The sequence below is a fragment of the Scyliorhinus torazame genome, chromosome 1 (assembly GCF_047496885.1).
Source record: "Scyliorhinus torazame isolate Kashiwa2021f chromosome 1, sScyTor2.1, whole genome shotgun sequence".
NCBI classification, from domain to species: domain Eukaryota; kingdom Metazoa; phylum Chordata; class Chondrichthyes; order Carcharhiniformes; family Scyliorhinidae; genus Scyliorhinus; species Scyliorhinus torazame.
The window spans coordinates 238,401,974-238,418,530 of NC_092707.1; the positions used below are offsets into that span (position 1 = coordinate 238,401,974).

At 44.5% G+C, this 16,557-nt stretch overlaps 1 protein-coding gene across 3 annotated transcripts in view; it reads left to right on the top strand.

Moving 5' to 3' along the window:
* The window catches only part of map3k4 (mitogen-activated protein kinase kinase kinase 4), a 234,086-nt gene that overhangs the window by 148,875 nt on the left and 68,654 nt on the right, over window positions 1–16,557 (top strand). For all 3 annotated transcript variants that reach the window (XM_072503694.1, XM_072503685.1, XM_072503676.1), the window contains 4 exons: window positions 4,276–4,409; window positions 4,500–4,578; window positions 5,554–5,620; window positions 11,631–11,727. In XM_072503694.1, the coding sequence (XP_072359795.1) occupies window positions 4,276–4,409; window positions 4,500–4,578; window positions 5,554–5,620; window positions 11,631–11,727 (377 nt within the window). The remainder of the gene's footprint in view (window positions 1–4,275; window positions 4,410–4,499; window positions 4,579–5,553; window positions 5,621–11,630; window positions 11,728–16,557) is intronic.

A 16,557-nucleotide genomic window follows, 5' to 3' on the forward strand; every position in this document is an offset into this window, starting at 1 on the left:
TTTACGAATTAATCAATGCTGCCACAAATGGGATTGTAGTCTCTCATATTCTCTCTCTCTTCGCTCTCTTTTCTCTCCTCCACCCCCCCCCCCCCCAACACACACACACACACACACACACAACTGTTGCCATCAATATTGCCTCATCATTACTGACAGTGGCTCAATTGAATCAAGAAATGATGATTGATATTATTTTGTAATATTGTATCTTTGTCTGACATTTCATAAGCAGCATGCTTTGATTGATTATATTGAGTTAGGCAGATTAAAGTTGCAGGCAACCTTGGACTTGAACCTGCCAAGTTGTTCACCACCAGTAAGTGCTATATAGAATGGCCGCTTGAGGATGTTTTCGAAACTCCAGTTAAGTTATGTTACTCATGACAGATGTTGAGCTAACTAGCCTGTAATTTCCTGCTTTCTACCTCCCTCCTTTCTTGAATAGAGGTATTTAATTGCTGTTTTCCCTGGGTTCTTTCCAGAGTCTGGGGAATTTTGGAAGATTGCAACCATGCATACACTATCTATGGAGCCACTTCTTCTAAGACCTTAAATGCAGGTCATCAGGGTGTTTCTCTTAGTGATGGATTGTCTTAATTCCTCCCTCCCTCCTTGTTGCCTCTTAACTGCTATTCCTGGGATGCTTTTTTAGTCGTCACAGTGGAAGACAGGTGCAAACTACTTGTTCAAAGCCTCTTCCATTTCCTTGTTTCCCACAATTGATTTCGTAGTATCATCATCTAAGGGACCAATGCTTTCTTTAGTTACTCTTTTCCTTTTTATTTGCTTATAGGAGCTTTTATTGTCTGTTTTATTGCTAGTTTACACTCCTGCTCTAATTTCTCCCTTTAATTTTTCAGTTATCCTTTGCTGGTTTCTAAAATTTCCCAATCCTTTGACCTACCACTAAACTTCACAGAATTGTATTCCCTTCAGTTTGATACCAGCCTTAACTCCCATACTTAGCCACAGAGGATTCATCCTTCTCATAGTGTCTTTCTTTCTTAATGAAATATAGCTTTGTTGAGAATTGGAAATATCTCCTTAAATGTCTGCCTACCTCTATCATTTTATCTTTTAACCTATTTTCCCAATCTACTTCAGCTAACTCTGTCTTTATACCCTTGTACTTACCTTTATTTACATTTAAGACACCAGTGATGTTGTGGGCATCGCAGAGACGTGGCTGCAAGGGGATCAGGGCTGAGATCTAAATATCCATGGATATATGTCCTAACGAAAGGACAGGCAGATGGGCAAAGGGGGCGGGGTTGCATTGTTAGTAAGGAATGAAGTTAAATCGATAGCAAGGAGCAATATAGGATCAGAAGGCATAGAATCTCTGGGTAGAGTTGAGGAATCGCAAATGTAAAAAGATCCTGATGGGAGTTATGTGCAGGCCCCCTAGCAGTAGTCAGGATGTGGGGCAGAAAATAAATCAGGAGATAGAAAATGCATGTAAAAAAGGCAATATTACAATAATCATGGGGAACTTCAATATGCAGGTGGACTGGGAAAATCATGTTGGTAGTGGATCCCAAGAAATGGAATTTGTGGAATGTCTCACAGATGTTCTTTTGGAGCAGCTTATGACAGAGCCTATTAGGGAACAGGCAATTCTAGATTTGGTGATGTGTAATGAGGCAGACTTGATTAGGGAACTTAAGGTGAAGGAACCTTTAGGGAACAGTGACCACAATATGATAGAATTTACCCTGCAGTTTGAGAGGGAGAAGCTGCAATCAGATGCAACGGTATTGCAATTAAATAAGGGTAACTACAAAGACATGGGGGAGGAGCTGGCCAGAGTTGATTGGAAAAGGAGCCTGGCACGGAGGACAGTGGAACAACAATGGCAGAGGTTTTTGGGAGTTATTAGGGAGGCACAACAGAAATTCATCCCAAGGAGGAGGAAACATGCTAAGGGGAGGACAAGGCATCCATGGCTGACGAGGGATGCCAAGGACAGCATATAGGCTAAAGAAAAACATACAAAGCGAGAATTAGTAGGGAAACAGAGAATTGGGAAGCCTTTAAAAGCAAGCAGAGGACAACTAAAAAAGCAATAAGGGGGAAGAAGATGAAGTACGAGTGCAAGCTAGCTAGTAATATAAAGGAAGATGGGAAGAGATTTTTTTCAATATATAAAAGGTAAGAGAGAGGCAAAAATAGACATTGGACCACTAGAAAATGTGACTGGAGAAGTAATAATAGGAAACAAAGAAATGGCAGACGAACTGAATAGTTAATTTGCATCAGTCTTCACGGTGGAAGACACCAGTGGGATGCCCGAGCTCCAGGGGGCAGAGGTGAGTGCAGGTTTTAAAAAAGATAGTTGAGGAAATTGTGGAGGCATTAGTGATGATCTTTCAGGAATCCCTGGAGGCAGGAAGTGTCCCAGAGGACTGGAAGGTGGCTAATGTAACACCACTGTTTAAGAAGGGAGGGAGTCAGAAGATGGGAAATTATAGGCCGGTTAGCCTGACTTTGGTCATTGGGAAGATTTTAGAGTCAGTTATTAAAGATGAGATCGCGAAGCACTTGAAAGTGCATGGTAAAATAGGACTGAGTCAGCATGGCTTTGTCAAAGGGAGGTCGTGTCTGACAAATCTGTTAAGAGTTTTTTGAGGAGGTAACAAGGAAGTTAGACAAAGGAGAACCAGTGGATATGATTTATTTAGATTTCCAGAAGGCCTTTGACAAGGTGCTGTATAGGAGACTGTTAAATAAGTTAAGAGCTCATGGTGTTCAGGGTAAGATCCTGGCATGGATAGAGGATTGGCTGATTGGCAGAAGGCAAAGAGTGGGGATAAAGGGGTCTTTTTCAGGATGCAGTAGTGACTAGTGGTATGCCTCAGGGGTCTGTGCTGGGACCACAACTTTTTACAATATACACTAATGATCTGGAAGAAGGTATTGAAGGCACTGTTGCTAAGTTTGCAGATGATACAAAGATCTGTAGAAACAGGTAGTATTGAGGAAGCAGGGGGGCTGCAGAAGGACTTGGACAAGCTAGGAGAGTGGGCAATGAAGTGGCAAATTAAATACAATGTGAAAAAGTGTGAGGTTATGCACTTTGGAAGGAGGAATCTAGGCATAGACTATTTTCCAAATGGGGAAATGCTTCGGAAAGCAGAAGCACAAAGGGATTGGGAGTCCTTGTTCACGATTCTCTTAAGGTTAATGTGCAGGTTCAGTCGGCAGTTAAGAAGGCAAATGCAGTGTTCGCATTCTAGTTGAGCGGGCTAGAATACAAGACCAGGGATGTATTCCGAGGCTGTATAAGGCTCTGGTCAGATCCCATTTGGAGTATTGTGAGCAGTTTTAGGCCCCATATCTAAAGAAGGATGTGCTGGCCTTGGAAAGCGTCCAGAGGAGGTTCACAAGAATGATCCCTGGAATGAAGAACTTGACGTATGAGGAATGTATGGGTCTGTACTCGTTGGAGTTTAGAAAGATGAGAGGGCATCTTATTGAAACGTGCAAGATACTGCGAGGCCTGGATACAGTGGACGTGGAGAGGATGTTTCCACGTGTTGGAAAAACTAGAACCAGAGGACACGATCTCAGATTAAAGGGACGAGCCTTTAAAAAAGAGATAAGGAGGAATTTCTTCAGCCAGAGGGTGGTGAATCTGTGGAACTCTTTGCCACAGAAGGCTGTGGAGGCCAATTCACTGAGTGTCTTTAAGACAGCGATAGATAGGTTCTTGATTAATAAGGGAATCAGGGGTTATGGGGAGAAGGCAGGAGAATGGGGATGAGAAAATATCAGCCATGATTGAATGGTGGCGTAGACTTGATGGGCCAAGTGGCCTAATTCTGCTCCTATGTCTTATGGTCTTATAGTATGTCTTATCTCTTTAACTTTCCAAATTTCTCTCTTTCTCTCTCTCTCTCTCTCTCTCTCTCTCTCTCTCTCTCTCTCTCTCTTCCCCCCCCCCCCCGCCCGGTGCTCTTTCTGTAAAAGCCCCAGATGTATGATTCACCAGGCCACTGGTCCCACTCTGATTTAGGTGAAAACTGAATGGTACAGCTGCCCCTTCAGCTGACTGAATGCCAGCCAAAGAAAATGCATCCAGTTTCCATAAAAGTCCCTTTGTCACTGTAACTCCTTGATCTTGGTCAAACCTTTACTTATAGAAAAACGTTTTTTGATGGTTTATACCCTTCAGTTGCCTTTGTTGTTCAAGATGATTTTACTAGAAGTTGGAGTAACAAGCACAATGTATTGCCATCTATAAATGTTTTAAAATTATTTTTGTCTTTTCAGTATCACAAAGAAGCTGTGCGTCTGATGTCTGGAGAATTCAGGCAGAGGATGGGGGACAAATTTATAAGCTTTGCTAGAAAGTGGATGACCTACGTGCTTACAAAATGTGAAAGCGGGAGGGGAACAAGACCCAGGTTCGATATATTCATATAAAAATAAATATTTTAATAGTTTTTTTCCCTCTAAATCAGTACTATCCTTCTAATGTTATGATCCATTTACAGGTGGGCAACCCAAGGCTTTGATTTCCTTCAGGCAATTGAACCAGGATTTATTTCAGCTCTTCCAGAAGATGACTTTTTGGTAACTTGCTATCATCACACCACCTTTTGTGGTCTATACAGTGCATCTGTCACCTGGCGATCGTGTTCGGATATTTTGTCAGTAAATTGGTCGGGAAAAATTCAGTAAATAGCCACTGAGTCATGTTGTAGTCTGCTGGCTTCCAAGCTAAACGTTAACTAACTTTTTTTTTTTAGTTCTGCTGTTACCTTAACTACGCAGATCATTTTTAAACCACCACGCCTGTCATAATGAGAGACATATGCTATTGTCCCAGCTGATGGTTCTCTGTGTTTAATCTCATACAAACTGTTATAGGAGTGTCTGCTAGCTCCTGCTAAAGTTGTACTGTGTTGCATTCCGAATGTCTCAAAATGCTTTACTCTCTGAAGTGCATTTAAAGTCATCGTTGTTCAGATGTAGGAAACATGGTGGTCAATTCATGCAGAGCAAGATCCTACAAACCGTAATAAGTTAAATAACCAGAATTTTTTTTTAAGTGATGTTGATCACATATTGGCATGGGCACAGTGCTGTGGCATCTTCTATGATGCCTGAAGAGGTAGGGACGGCCTCATCTGAAAGATGGGTGATGTACCCTTCCCATGAATTGAAATATAAACCATACAACTATGTTTATCACTTATAATTTTCAAATTGTAAACGTACGGAAAATATTTTTGATATCCTTCCCTTCATTGTGTATTCCTTTAACCAGTTTTACCGATTCCAAACCAATAATATTTAGTTCTCCGTTCACATTACCGTAACATTAAATGTATGTTACATATTGACATAGGCGTCTGTTTTCTGGGCGACGCGCCAGTAAAATCTGGTGTGATTTCTATGGTGTGCCGTCTGACTTTATTTTTTACAGGTTGTTCATTAGGTTGTAATACTTTTCTATTAGTTAAATCTTAGGTAAATGAGCTGACAGAATTCTCAACTATTGATTGAGCTCTAGTGTTGAAGTGCATCCTTTATTACTTTTTGCAGAGTTTGCAGTCTCTAATGAATGAGTGCATCGGCCATGTGATAGGAAAGCCTCATAGCCCTGTGACAGGTTTGTGTTCAGTATTGTATACTTAATACAACTTGAGAAAAATTATATTTTGTATTTTAAGACTCATTCAAAGCATGATACTGTGCCATCTAGAAATCTGAAACCGAAACACGAAATGCTGAAAATACTCTGTGGAGAGAGAAACCATGTTTCAGATCGATGACCTTTCATTAAAACATTAGCTAGCTTTGTTTCTCTTTCCATAGATGCTGCCCTACCCACCGAGTATTTCCAACATTTTAGAAGTTCATTAGCATTCTTAATAAATATTATTAAATATTACGGGCTTTTCACAGTAACTTCATTGAAGCCTACTTGTGACAATAAGCGTTTATTATTATTGAACATTGCCATTCTATGCCAACAATGCCTATTTCAACCTGTCCACTCCAACTTCCCTTTTAAACGATTGTTGCTCTGTTGACAAGCTGGCACATTTCTAGTTTGAGCTAGAATATATTGCAAGTCCCTGCTAGAGGTTTCAAGCTATTGTTCCAGATCCCACCTCCTTCATAGCTGGGTGTCCACACATTCAGCTGGTCTGTATGGAAGCTCATTGTATTGCTTGTTACGAAAACAGAAAATGCTGGATAAACTCGAGCCTGGCAGCATCTGTGGAGAGAGAAACAGGGTTAATGTTTCAAGTCTGTATGATGACTCTTCAGAGCTGAAGAGCGAGAGGAATGTGTATTGCTTGCTGTGTTAACGATAATGGGTGTTGGCAGTAAGATGGTGCTGGTACTAACAATTGCCACTTTTCCTTATTAATCTGTATCTTGTTTAGATGTACCTCTACTATTTAGAATTGGCAATTCAGATAGCATATTTGAAAAGACGCCAAACCATTCAAAGCCTTAAAAAAAAATGATCCTAAACAATTCTTGTATCTGTGACCATGCTTATTTTTAAAAAAAACATTTTTATTCAACAAATTACTGCACAACATAACCGTGATACAGCTCACGAGCATCCGTGCAATGGATGTAGTGCAAACAATTTGTTTTTTTAGTAATGTGATTGCACCCCCAGGCCTTCGAAGATGGTGGTGAACTGCTTCCACCTGGAGTGGAACCCTTCCTCTGACCCCCTGATGCCAAATTTGAACCTTTCTGGCCTCAGGAATTCTGCCAGGTCAGAAAGCCAGTCTATGGCCTTGGGGCACGCTGCTGATCTCCATCCGAATAAAAATTGTTGCCGGGCTATCAGGGAGGTGAAGGTCAGGGCCTCAGCAGCACCCCCCCCCCCCCCCCCCCCCTTCGAAGAGTCCAGGCTGTTCAGACACCCCAGAGACTGCCACCAATGGCTATGGCTCCATCTTAACTCCAACGACTTTGCACATGGCTTCAAAGAATGTGATCCAGAATCCCATCAGTCTTGGGCAGCACTAGAAAATGTGGGCGTGGTTGGACGGACTCCCCTGACATCATTCACAGCGGTCTTCCACCCCCAGAAGATCCCGCTCATGCTAGTCCTGATCAGGTGTGCCTTGTGCACCACATTCAGTTGCATCAAGCTCAGCCTCGTACATGAGGAGGTGGAGTTTACTCCGTGCAAGATCTCTGGCCAGAGTCGTCCTCCTAGCTCAAGGCCTAGTTCTTCCTCCCACCTCTCTTGTTTCGTCCAGTGCGGTCTTTACCTCTTCTAGCGGTTGTCCATATATGTATGCACACTTACCCTCCCCTAACTCTTCCTGTGATATCAATCTGTCTAGCGGGGTGTGCCTGGGTAACTGGGGGAAGGATGGGGTCTCCTTGTGGAGGAAGGCTTGTTCTGAAGATCACGAACCGTGCTCCATTTCGGGAGTTGGAACTTCTCTGTTAGTTTCTCTAAGGTTGCTACTCTGCCGTCTACGTACTTGTATCTGGCCCTCAACACCCCTTCCTCCCTTCCCCAGGTTTTGTATGTGATATCCGTTCTGGCCGGGATGCATCTTGTCTTTTAGCCTGAAATGGTGCCTAAGCTGGTTCCAGGCTTTCAGTGATGCTACCATCACCGGGCGAGTACTTGGCTGGGGGGAATGGGAGTGAGGCAGTGACCCATTCCGCACCTGTTCCACATTTGCTGCCCATTGTACTACAGGTGGTTTTACACCGCCAATGGGTATGGCTCCATCTTAACTCCAACGACTTTGCACATGGCTTCAAAGAATGTGGTCCAGAATCCCATCTCTGCAGAATGGTTTTACAGCCGCCATCTCTGCAGAATGGTTTTACAGATCCTGGGTTCTTTCCTGCCCACACGAAGGCCGAGATTAGTTTGTCTGCCTTGGTGAAGAAGGATTTGGGGATGAAGATCTGCAGTGATCTAAACACTAAGAGGAACCTTGACAGGATGTTCATCTTTATTGTCTGTACTCTCCCCGCCAGGGAGAGCAGGAGTGAGCCCCACCTCCACACGTCCCCATTCATCTACTCCACCAAGCTAGACAGGACCCACTTGTGGAGCTGGGCCCAGTTGTGGGCTATCTAGATCCCCAGGTATTTGGATTTAATTTGGACTGGTTTGAATGGCAGTGTTCCCAATCCTGCTTCTCCCCCTGGGAGTTCACTGGGAAGGTTTTGCTTTGCTCGGGTTTAATTTGTTTCCCGAGAAGGCTCTGAACTCTCTCAGGAGTTCATTATCTTTCACATGCTGGCTTGGGAATTCAAAATGTAGAGCAGCAGGTCTTCTGCATAGAGCGAGACACTGTGCTCCCTACTTCATCACAGAATGCCTCGCCAGCCCTCCGCTGATATGAGTGCGATAGCCAGTGGCTCAATTGCCAGAGTGAACAGCAGCGGGGACAATGGGCACCCTTGCCTCATGCCTCTGTGCTGCCGGAAGTAATTTGAACTGGTGATGTTCATCCATAAGCTCGCCATGGGAGCGCTGCACAGCACTTCACCCACGAGTTTAACACTGGTCCGAATCCAAACCGTTCCAGTACCCCGAGAGGTACTTCCACCACCTGGTCGAAGACTTTCTCTGCATCCAGGGAGATATCACCCCTGGTGTCTCCTCAATGGTTGGGGACATGACTACGTTAAACAGGCACCTGATGTTTGCCATCAGCTATCTGCCCTGACAAACCCAGTCTGATGTTATGTGTTAACCTCTGGCAAGCAACTCTCCAGTCTTCGTGCCAGAATTTGCACTTGGACATTTAGGTCAGTGTTCAGGAATGAGATGGGTCTGTATGACCCACACTCTGCCGAGTCTTTGTCTTTCTTCGGGATCTGTGAGATCAAGGCCTGTGCCAGCGTGGATGGCAAGGCCCCCCTTGACAGTGAGTCATTGAACATCTCCCGCAGGTGCGGGGGAGGCACTGCTGCTAAAGGTCCCGGTGCCTTCTTGGATTTCATGGAGTTGATGCACTCCATGACCTCCTCTTGACCCAACAGTGCTTCCAATCCCTGTACCTTTTCCTCCCGCACAGCTGGGAAGACCAGTCCGCCCAGGAACTGCTTCACCTTTCATTCTCTCTCTGGGGGCTCGGATGTGTACAGTCCCCGGTAGAAGATTGCAAAGGCTCTGCATTGATTTCCTCTGGAGCTGTGACCACCTGTCTCGGATCTGCGCTATCTCTTGTGCGGCTGCCTGTTTCCTCCACTGGTGGGCCAGCAGGCGGCTGGCCTTATCCCTATGTTCGTAGAAGGTCCCCCAAGTCCACCAGAGGTGGTCACTGCTTTCCCAGTGGAGATCAGGTTGAATTCCATTTGTAATCTTTTCCTCTCCAAGAGCAACTCCACGGCCCCCACCGATCCACTTCCAGTATGGGGTCTGTCAACCATTGTCTGGCTGCCTTTTGTCTCCTATCCCTTTGAAATGAAAATCACTTATTGGCACGAGTAGGCTTCAAATGAAGTTACTGTGAAAAGCCCCTAGTCGCCACATTTCGGCGCCTGTTCGGGGAGGCTGTTATGGGAATTGAACCATGCTGCTTGGTCTGCTTTCAAAGCCAGCAATTTAGCCCTGTGCTAAACCAGCCCCTTTGAGTCCTTTATGCTATTATCTCCCTTCTGATCACTATCTTCAGTACATTTCAGAATGTGGAGGGAGGTACCTCCCCATTCTGGTCGCAGTTCATGTATCTGTTGATGGCCAATGTCATCCTTTTTCAAAAGCTTACCCTTATCAGGTCTTTAGTTCTTTGTTGCGTCTCCTGGAGAAAGATGACGTCGGCCCTCAGGCTTTTCAGGTGGACGACGAGTCAGGATCTTTTGATTGGGCCATTAAGTACCCTCATGTTTCAGGTGACTATCCTGGCGGAGGGTTTCTGTTCCTTGCTCCTTTGGGGTCAGCCATGTTTGCCTCGTGGACATGCCCCTGCATGCCCGGGTTTGCCTTTGTTCTTGGCCCGTCCAATATGGCTGCCGCCACTTTCCTCTTTCCACCCATACCCCCGTGTAATCTGTGTGCCCAGCATTCTATCCCCTCTTGTTGCATCCTTCAAGCCCTGCGCATCCCTGCTAGACGTTCCCTCCTTTTAAAGAACCCTTCTCCCACAGCTCGTTACTCCGGTTTACCAGAATACTCACTAGTATGGTGTGCCCCCCGCCCTGACTTTACCTTCCCTATTTTGTATCGCTCTGTTTTGGGCTGGTGGAGTGTCTGCTTTGACGCCCAAGGAGGAGTGCCAGACCCGTCCTCGCCCTGTTGGCCTGGCCCTGCTGCGTATAGAGTCCTTCCATTTAGCCCTAACCCCTGGTATCACACAAGCTCTGTAAAATGGTTTGTATTGCCAATGCATGTGCTGATTTCCCCACTAGACAATTGCGGAAGAGACATAGAAGGGTTACCCACCGACCGGGGCAAAGACCGCAGAGGAGAACAGAAAAAGATTAACCAAAGGATAAAAACAGACAACCACAGATAATGCATACAACCCCCCACTGTTCATAGAGGTCCATGACTTTAAGTCATCCCACTCAGTTCTTGCCCAGTTCGTTTCTTTACACACAATTGTTTGCCTCCTCCGACGTGTTGAAGAAGTGGTCCCTGTCCTTGTATGTGACCCAGAGTCTCGCCAGGTATTGTATGCTGAATCACACCTTGATTTTGAAAATGCCTTTGGCCCCATTGCTCGGCGCATGGCCAGTCCAGCCCCAATGTCCTGGTAGACACGGATAGCGTGTCCTTCCAATTTGCTCAACTCAGGATATGTTCCCTGTCCTTTGTGTAGCCGGATGATTCCTGCCCGCATTGGTTCCCCCGGTTGCAGCTTCTGGTGCAACGACATGTGGGCGTGGTCTACCTCTGGAGTTTTGGTGCAGTCCTCCTCTGGGACCAATGTCCCGAGCATCCTTGACATGAACTCAGTTAGGCTCCTACCTTCCATGCATCTAGTAGCCCAATGAGCCAGAGGTTTTGGCACCTAGACGTGTTCTCCTGGTCATCGTTCTTGACCTTCAGTATCTTTTGGGTCGCTGCCAATCTTTGTTATTTCGCTGCTTTTGCTCCCCTTGCGATCTGTCTGGTGGTTTACCAGCATCCCCGACTAGTCAAGTTGTTGATGGGGGTCCAATTGATTTGGCTTTTTACAAGTTTAGTGCCTGTTCCTCGGGTCAAAAAGGTCCAAGAAGAAGTTTCCAGGAGGGAGCTACCTTTCGAGTGACCGCTCAGCTCATGGCTGCCATCGGAAGTTGACCATGCTTTTTTATAATCAAAGTATGAAATAATATTTGAGGAGGAGTAATATTGAAACAATCATGGGATTTTAAACACCATCTATTAAAGCCCAGTTTATCTTTTGTAGAAAACAATTGGAATGTTGTATCTGGGTTAAATTTAGAACAAAATTATAAAGGTTATAGAAACACGTAATCGGACAAGTATTCGTCAATTTCTGTTATGAAGTTATCATTGAATTTGCTTGGTATACAAGCTTGTAGCATTAATGCTTATAGCTTCTCAACAGTATTTGTTCTATTTGGAAATGTTTTTAAGTTTCCTGAACATGATCATTAACGTTATCACAGATTAACTGCAATAGGCATCTAACTTTGCATTTAATTCATTATGTACCTTCCAGGAATTCATCGAAATAGCCCTCGTCCTATCAAAGTACCTCGATGCCATAGTGACCCACCTAATCCACATCTCATCATCCCGACACCCGAGGGATTCAGGTATAGTACTCTGTTTGGTTCTCTCCCCTTCTGCACAACTTAAAAGCAGGGCTGGAAATCTTATTGACTTATCTACTGTTGAGCCATTCTTTGAATACAATGACAGCACCAAAAACACATTTAATACAAAAATCTATTCGCCAGTTCAAGTTAAGTAAGTTGGGCAGCACGGTAGAACAATTAGCTAGCACTGTGGCTTCACAGCTCCAGGGTCCCAGGTTCGATTCCCCGCTGGGTCACTCTGTGCGGAGTCTGCACGTTCTCCCCATGTCTGCGTGGGTTTCCTCCGGGTGCTCCGGTTTCCTCCCAGAGTCCAAAGACATGCAGGTTAGGTGGATTGGCCAAGCTCAATTGCCCGTAGTGTCCAAAAAGGTTAGGAGGGGCTATTGGATTACATGGATAGGGTGGAAGAGAGGGCTTAACTGGGTCAGTGCAGACTCAATGGACCGAATGGCCTCCTTCTGCACTGTGTGTTCTATGTTCTAAGTTCCAAAGAATTCTGCAGTGATGTTTGATTCCAGTCTTCTTGCTTGTATTGGCCAATGAGAAGTGGTCTCCGACTGGAGATTCTGAAAATGCCTATGGACTGTATTTTCTAAACTCAAACTGAGCTACCCAAAATTATCATAGTTTCCTGCAATCTGGCCAATCTTCATCTCCTTGCAGTCTCTCTAACAGGTCATCGCCCTCCTGCAGTCTATAGTCACCCAGTCTCTCTGACCAGTAACCACTTTCTTGCAGATTGTCTGACAAATCACCATTCTTTTGCAGTCTTTCTGACCAATCATTACTCGCCTGCTTGCTCTGCAACCAATAATCATCCTGCTGCTTTTTTCTCTGACCAACACTTATTCTCTGTGACTCCAATAGTCATGGTCTTACAACCTCTGACCAATAATCATCGTCTTACAACTTCTGACCAATTGTCATGCTGTCTAGTAAGTAGTAATTAATTTATTAAGTTTAGGATTTTTTTTCATCCATGGCAAGTGGGTATCACTAGCAAGGCCAACATATGTAGCCTATCCTAAATTTCCTTGAGAAGGTGATGGCGAGTCACGTTCTTGAACTACTCCGGTCCACACAAAGTTACTCCCATGCTGCTGATGGATAGGTGTTCCTGGATATTGACCTAGAAATGATGAAGGAACAGTGACCTATTTCCAATCTGTATGCTGTGACATGGAGGGAAATAGGAGATGCCCCTGCTACCCTTGAACACCTGTCCTTGTTGGTAGAGGTCGTGGTTTTGGACAGTCATGTCAAAGAAGTTTCTACATTGTATTTTGTCAGAGATAGCCAATGTATACAGGCTGCGCTGGTGGTGAAAGGAGTGAAGGTGGTGATTCAGGTGCCAGTCAAGCGGTTGCTTTGTCCTAGATGGTGTCACAGTTCCAAGTGTTGGAGCTGTACTTTTCTCGGCAGGTGGGAAGTATTCCATTGTATTCCTGACTTTTTCAGTCGTACCTCTGGCCTCTTGTAGTCACCATGTTGATGTGGCTGGTCAAATTGAGTTTCTGATCAATGGTGAATCCAGGATATTTAGGCTGGGTTTTCGATGATGGCGATGCCACTGAATGTCAAGAGGGTGGTGTTTTCTCTTGTTGGCGATGGTTATTATCTGGCACTCCTTATCAGCCCAAGCTTGAATGTCGTCCAGGCCTTGCTGCATGCATTGAATGTTTCTTTATCTGAGGAGTTGCAAATAGAGCTGAACACTATGATCATCAGTAAACAATCCCCTCTTCTGACCTTATGATGGAGAGGGAATATCATTGATGAAGCAACTCGAGATGTTTGGGCCCAGGACACAGCCTTAAGAGACCCATGCATCAATGTCCTGGGGCTGGGATGATAGGTCTCCAACAACCACAATCACCAATCATTGTGCTAGGCATAACTCTGGCCAGTGGAGAATTTTCCTCTAATTTCCCAATTTTCCGAGGACTCCTTGATGCAAAACTTGATCAAATGCTGACTTGATCAAATACTCTCTCCTCTACTTTGGGATTCAATTATTTTTGTGCCCATGTTTGAATCAAGGCTATAATGAGATGAGTCGCATGGCCTTTGTGGAATCTAAATTAAGCATCAGTGAGCAGATGGCCAGAACGGACTGGATTTGACATTTTTGTGGGCAGGACTTAACTGGGTGATTTCTAACTTTTTCAGGCAGATGCCAGTGTTAGAGCTGTGCTGGAATAGCTTAGTGGGAAATATGACTAGTTCTGGACACAAGTCTTCACTACAGCAAGGATGTTTTGGGGGCTCATAGCCTTTTATGTATTCAATGTACTCTGCTGTTTCTTGATATCTAGTGAAGTAAATTTAATTGGCTGAAGACTAGCTTCGGTGATGCTGGGGAAAATCTCGAGGAGAAGGCTAAGATGGATCATCCACTCAACACTTCTTGTTGAAGGTGATTGCAAACATTTCAGCCTTGATTTCTGCACTCATGTGCTCCATCATCAATGAGGATGGTGATTTTAATAAAGCTGTCACCTGTCGATTGCTTAGTTATCCACCATCATTCATGACTGAATGAGGCAGGATTTGCAGAGCTTTGATCGGATTCATTGCTTGGGTATTGCTTAACTCTGTTGATAGCATGCCGCTTCCACTGTTTAGCACGCATATAATACTGAATTATCACCTCATCAGGTTGGTTTGTCATTTTTAGACACATTTGCTGATTGTGTTACAAATTGTTCACCAAATTCCTTTTCAAAACAAAAACCGAGCAAGAAAAATCCATCCATGGCTTAGTAAGTTTAGGGTAATAGATGAAAAGAAGAACATTATATTGTGGCACATAATAGTAGTAAGCCTGAAGATTGGGAGTGGTTTAGAAACCAGCAAAGTTGATGAAAAGGGAAAAATTAGAATGAGAGTAAACTAGCCAGGAATATGAAAACAATAAGAGCTTTTATAAGTATATATATTTTTTAAAAAGGTAAGTAGCTACAGGAAATGTTGGTACTCTGGAGGCAGTTAGAAGAAATTACAATGGGGAATTAAGAAAAGACAAAGCTGCTGAACAAATATTTGGTATCTATCTTTAGTAAAAGAGACAATTGCACCAGATTTAGGGTAATAGAGGGGCTAATGAGAATGAAGAGCCCAACATAATTACACAATCAACCGAGAAATACCGTTTGAAAAGCTGAGAGATTAAAAGCCAACACATCCCCAGGGACTTGAGGCCCTGGAGTTCTAAATCAGATAGCTACAGTGTTGGTGGGTGTACTCATTAAGATTTTCAAAAATTCCTTAGATTCTAGAACCATCCAGCAGATTGGAAGTTAGAAAATATAACATTGTTGATTATGAAAGGAGAGCGACAGATAAAGGGAGCTGAAGGTCAGTTAGCCTGACATCAGACACTGGGAAAATGCTGGAATCTGTTTATTAAGGGAACAACCACGGGCACACGCACACACACCCACATCCCTCCTGGCCTCCGCCGCATCTAGGTGCCTCCCCAGGTCTGCATCACTGAATCTTGGAGCTGGTCTCCTGGGCGCCATTGTTAGGAGTTGGCTGGGGTTGGCTGAGCAAGTGTAGCTTAAGTACTGCCTGACCTTATTAGCGGGGGGCTGGCGAGCACGGTCCCGGCGAATCAGGTAGTGAGCCTTCATTTGCGGCAAGAAGCCCGAGGGGCCTCGTTAAGTGACCAGTTAACGTTGAATTGTGTTGCTGGTCACACTGGGAAGCTCGTGGCAATTCCCGCTTGCTACCGTACTTTGAATTTTTTTCTGGAGAATTGCACACATAGACTTGATATTCCAGCTTGCCAGTCAGAGTTGGCATCTTCTTCTTTGTTTTCCTGACGCAATGAATTCCATGCAGTTGTTCAGCAAAGACTCTAAACTCCAAACACCCATTGAAGCAAATAGAATGTGATGGCTCAGCATCTTATTAGCCGAGGGTTTCCCAGCTTAAAGTGAGCAGTGGCTGACAGTGGGACGCAATGGTCCCTCCCACTGCCAGAGACAATTTGTAATACATGTTCTCTACACCAATCAAATTGGCATTATCACATTGCTGTCTCTCATGTTGGTTAATGCCCTGTAGAGAAGGTGCATCCCTGGTTGGGTCCAAAATAATGCAAAGCATTAGATTTGGCACCGTTTTGGGTATAGGGATTGGCTGAAAGATGACTGACATGTTTAGACATTAGTCTGCCTTTGGGCCCCGCTACACATTATTTCTCCCATAGCTTTCAACACTCCTGAGGTATCCACCATACAGTGAAGCTATTCACTCATAGCTGGGAGTTGATTCAGGAGTGCCATGGCGAGTTCACAGTCAGTGAGCCTGCGCACTGCAAGTCTGGGGACCAAACCTTCTGAGTTCCTCTGATGCTTTAACCTGGGGCCATAAGGCAGTGTTGCCATGAGACAGCACAGCTGAGGGCCTATCAATGGAGAGGTTGCATACTGACAGGGGAGAGAATTACATATTTGAATTTTTTTTTTCACCTTGCCAGCCAGTGGTGTAGACTGAAAATGAGAATCAAGCTAATACACAAAAACGGAAAGTATGCTAATTCCACCCACGCACTAGCCACGTCGCATCGACTTTTGCAGAGGACACAAAGAAGCTGCAAAAGATACACTCAGGTTAAGTGAGTGGGCAACAAGATGACAGATGAGTTAAGAGTGAGATTATGTGCTATGATAGTACAAATAGAAAGTAGAATTAGACATAGAATTTACAAAGCAGAAAGAGGCCATTCGGCCCAACAAGCCTGCACCGACCCTTGGAAAGAGCACCCCACACCTCCACCCTATCCCCATAACCCCACCTAACATTTTTGGACACTTAAGG